Here is a 4,275-nt window from a genome sequence, read left to right on the forward strand (position 1 = left end):
TTACTCCTATTGCATTGTGACATTTTTTTTCCATTGATATAACGTATCTCTTGTCACATTGAGCACAGCTATGGTGTTTCTCTCCTGTGTGTGTTCTCTGGTGTAGTTTTAAAAAGTCCTGATTAAACAAAACTCTTCCCACAGTCAGAGCTAGTGTTAAAGTGTATTTCCCGTGTGTTTTCTCTGGTGCAAAGTCAGCTCTCTAGATTCAGTAAAACTCTTCTCACATTGAACAACTCCTTCATGTATGCATTGTCTGATGTTTAATCAGTGATCTTTTATCAGAGTATCTCTTGTCACATTGATCACAGCTATGAGGTTTCTCTCCTGTGTGTGTTCTCTGGTGTGATTTTAAAAGTCCTGAGGAAACAAAACTCTTCCCACAGTCAGAGCATTGGTAAGGTTTCTCTCCTGTGTGTATTCTCTGGTGTACTATCAGGCTGCTTAAGTGCCTAAAACTCCTCCCACATAGATGACAGCTATAAGGTTTCTGTCCTGTGTGTGTTCTCTGGTGTGATTTTAAATGTCCTGACAAAACAAAACACTTCCCACAATCAGAGCAACTATAAGCTTTTTCTCTTCTATGGATTCTCTGGTGTATTTTTAGGGTTGCTAAAGAGGTGCAACTCTTCCCACAATTAGAGCAGCAGTGAGGTTTCTCTCCAATGTGTTTTTTCTGGTGTACTTTTAGTGAATCTGATCTTGAGTAACTCTTCCCACAGTCAGAGCAGTGGTGAGACTTCTTCCCTGTGTGAATTCTCTGGTGTGCCTTCAGTGAATCTGATCTTGAGTAACTCTTCCCACAGACAGAGCAGCGGTGAGATTTCTTCCCTGTGGGTCTCTGCTGGGGTTTCTTGAGGTGTTCTGATGTGGAGAGACTCTTCTCTGCCTCGTCAGCTTCATGATGTTGTTGAGGCTCCCCAGAGGATCCACGATTGTCATGTCTCTCTCCTGTGTGAACAACAAAATCAGACAGATGGTTTAAAGGCCCACAACAGCAGAAATCCACTGTTTATTTGAGCTAAAAGGTGCTCCCCATGATGTTGTACAACAATTTACATCCTTAATGAATGTTTAAATGCTTTTACAAACTTATTTGGCCATTATCTTAAAAAGACAGTCAAGTGAGCAACAATAGACTTATTTTGTATTATTGTTTCCACAGTAGTATAGTGGATGATTCTAGGCTATAAATACATTATTACAGTTGCTTAAAACCGAAGCGTGTCAGATTACATTTAGTATTTTATTATTTAGAAAGGGAATACTTTCACCAAATTGTCTAAATGGATTCTCTGAACATTATATCACCAGGTTCCCCCAATAGGCAAACTATTAACAGTATTTATATCACCAGGTTCCCCCATTAGGCAAACCATGAACAGTATTTATCTCACCAGGTTCCCCCATTAAGCAAACCATGAACAGTATTTATATCACCAGGTTCCCCCAAACCATTAACAGTATTTATCTCACCAGGTTCCCCCATTAGGCAAACCATTAACAGTATTTATCTCACCAGGTTCCCCCATTAGGCAAACCATTAACAGTATTTATATCACCAAGATCCCCCAAACCATTAACAGTATTTTTGATACCAGTACTGTACTCAGGACAACACTGGTATTGAAAGATGTAACAACACTTTGCATGTAGTTCATGATGACAATATTAGTATATCGAAGTATAGTATATGGAACTTTGACATCTCCACGGTAACAGAGAGCAGGATGTGCCATTTGACAGAGAAGCCTTGAGTCACAGAATGGACTCTCTTTCTTGTGAATGTCCCAGCCTCCACATCATCTCCACCAATCACAGAATGGACTCTCTTTCTCGTGTATGTCCCAGCCCCCTCATCATCTCCACCCATCATGGCTATGCTACATTCTGTATTTTCTCCATGTCTAAACAGCTTTGTGAAATCACATTTTATTTATATTTCCAGATCACATAAGAGTTTGTTATTAAAGCACATGAAACTTCACATGTTCAAGGAGGAATTTCTGCCAAAAAAATAGACATTTTGAAAGAAATATATAGTTTTTTTTATGTTCAAATGCCTCTCCTGTGAAGTAGTGGCTTGCGACAAACACCCAGCTTTCTGTAACGGATCACACACCTGACCGACCGGCTCGATCCTGTCTTATGTAGAGACATTAGGAATGGTGTTTTTAACATTGGATAAAAGTAGAGACTCGGCGCTAGAAAACGCAAGGCTGTAATCGCTGCCAAATGTGCTTCAAAACAAAGTATTGAGTAAAGGGTCTGAATACTGTTAATGTGATGTATCAGATATTGTTTAGGGTATTTTATGGAGATTGATACGGGGGAAAAATAGATTTAATCCATTTTAGAATACGGCTGTAACGTAAGAAAATGTGTATAGTCGACTGAATGGGGTCAGTTATAGAAAGACCCATTTACTATATAACCGTTGATTCTTGAAGAGAATAGAACTTAGAAATGCCTCAAATGTTTCAACTGTATTACCCCCATCAGAAACCAAAACATAAGCTCGTATAACTCCACTGTTTGTAAACTAACACTGTATAGCCTCATTATGACATCATGTATGAATTCTAGAATATACTATATAGCCTAGAAACCTGGTTAAACTATCATTAGGACATCATGGATGAATTCTAGAATATACTATACAGCCTAGAAACCTGGTTAAACTATCATTATGACATCATGGATAGCCAGTCCTTGTATTCATTGTGTAGTGAATTCAGGGTGAGGCCCTGAGCTGAACTCAAACCTGGGTCCAGCGACTGTCAAGTCAACACCTTTTAACTGTTAAGCCAAGATGTCTGAACTTCTTGACGAGGTCGCTAGGTGTTGGGTTATGGTTTCTACAATATCGTTCTCTATGAATGTGAGAGTGGTTACACTTCTCCAGCCCCCCATCCCTCAGCTGTTTACCAAACCAAGTCTCTGGGCTGACATTTTTTTCTATTTAAAACCTGTCCCTCTAAAAAAGCCACATCCATCAATCTGCAGTTGAAACAATAACAAAGTTGTCATTCCGCCATTGTTTAGGTAATAAGATGATGGATGGGACTGGAGAAATGTAACTACTCTCAAATTCATAGACAGACCTATGGATGCAAGGACTGACCATCCATGATATCAACATTATAGTTTTAACCATGTTGAGGTTATACAGTGTTGGTTTACATTGTTTCTAAACATTGGAGAAAAAAAAGCTTATTTGGGGATCTGATGGTGTACAACAGTTGAACTAAGCTCATGAGGCATGTGTTATATTCTTCATGAATCAATGGCTATAAATAAATAATTTAAAAGTCCAAATATGGATGTAGAAACTACAGATTTCCCGTTTAACACCACACATCATTTCAACAACTGCAGTTTGTGCCTCTGTATTTAAGACAATACTTACTAGTGTTAATCACGGCCCGGTTTCTCAAAACCATTTCACGGCTAACTTCATTGTTAGAACCACTGGATAAATTAAGATGGCTTTGGGAAACCGGGCCCAGATATCCAGTTTCCTCCTCTTCTTCCTCCTCCTTTTTCGATGTAACAGTCATCTCCTCCTCCTCCTCTTTCACTCCATAAACTGCATCCTCTTTCTCTTCCTCCTCCTCTTCTTTTACTGTAACATCCTCCTCCTCTTTCACTCTGAACGCGTCTTCCTCTTCTTTCACTGAAACGTCTTTCTCTTCTTCTTTCACTGTAACAGCCTCATCCTCTACTTGTTTTTCTATTGTAACATCCCCCTCTTCATCCTCCTTTTTCACTCTGAACGAGTCTTCCTCTTCTTTCACTGAAACAGCCTCACCATCTACTTGTTTTTCTAGTGTAACAGCCTCCTCTTTCACCAGAGCTTCTTTCTCCGTCCAGGAGACCTCCTCTTCTTTAACGGGAGGAGAGTAGCTCAGTGAACTCATGGTCGGAGATGTTAGCTAGCTAGGCTAATGCTAACTTAACTTAATAAAACTTAACTAGATGACCAATAACAACACCGTAAATATGAAATTAAATCGGATAACTTAGTAGACGACAGAAGTGGGTTTAAAACACAGTGGCTAACATACACTAAAGCGTCTAAAGATCTTTATTGGTTCGTCTATTTTGTCTAGCAAGCTACGGAGGTGTCTGACTAACTGTTGCTGCTGCTGAAAGAAGCGTTCCGTCCACTACATTATACGTCACACCAACAGCATCGCCTTAAAGTCTCAAACCGCCATCTGCTGACTGGAGTGGGTAACGCAGTTGAGAAAAATGTATCTATTATATTTTCAG

At 39.5% G+C, this 4,275-nt stretch overlaps 1 protein-coding gene across 1 annotated transcript; it reads right to left on the minus strand.

The window, feature by feature from the left end:
* Positions 1-241: 241 nt before the first annotated feature.
* On the minus strand, positions 242-4,017 carry LOC139394683 (zinc finger protein 391-like). The gene is made up of 2 exons (XM_071142775.1): positions 3,410-4,017; positions 242-951 (listed from the first exon to the last, which is right to left on the minus strand). Exons 1-2 carry the CDS (start codon positions 3,918-3,920, stop codon positions 242-244), a joined length of 1,221 nt encoding a protein of 406 aa, XP_070998876.1. The 5' UTR covers positions 3,921-4,017.
* Positions 4,018-4,275: the final 258 nt, after the last annotated feature.

Source organism: Oncorhynchus clarkii, unplaced genomic scaffold (genome assembly GCF_045791955.1).
Source record: "Oncorhynchus clarkii lewisi isolate Uvic-CL-2024 unplaced genomic scaffold, UVic_Ocla_1.0 unplaced_contig_449_pilon_pilon, whole genome shotgun sequence".
NCBI classification, from domain to species: Eukaryota; Metazoa; Chordata; class Actinopteri; order Salmoniformes; family Salmonidae; genus Oncorhynchus; species Oncorhynchus clarkii.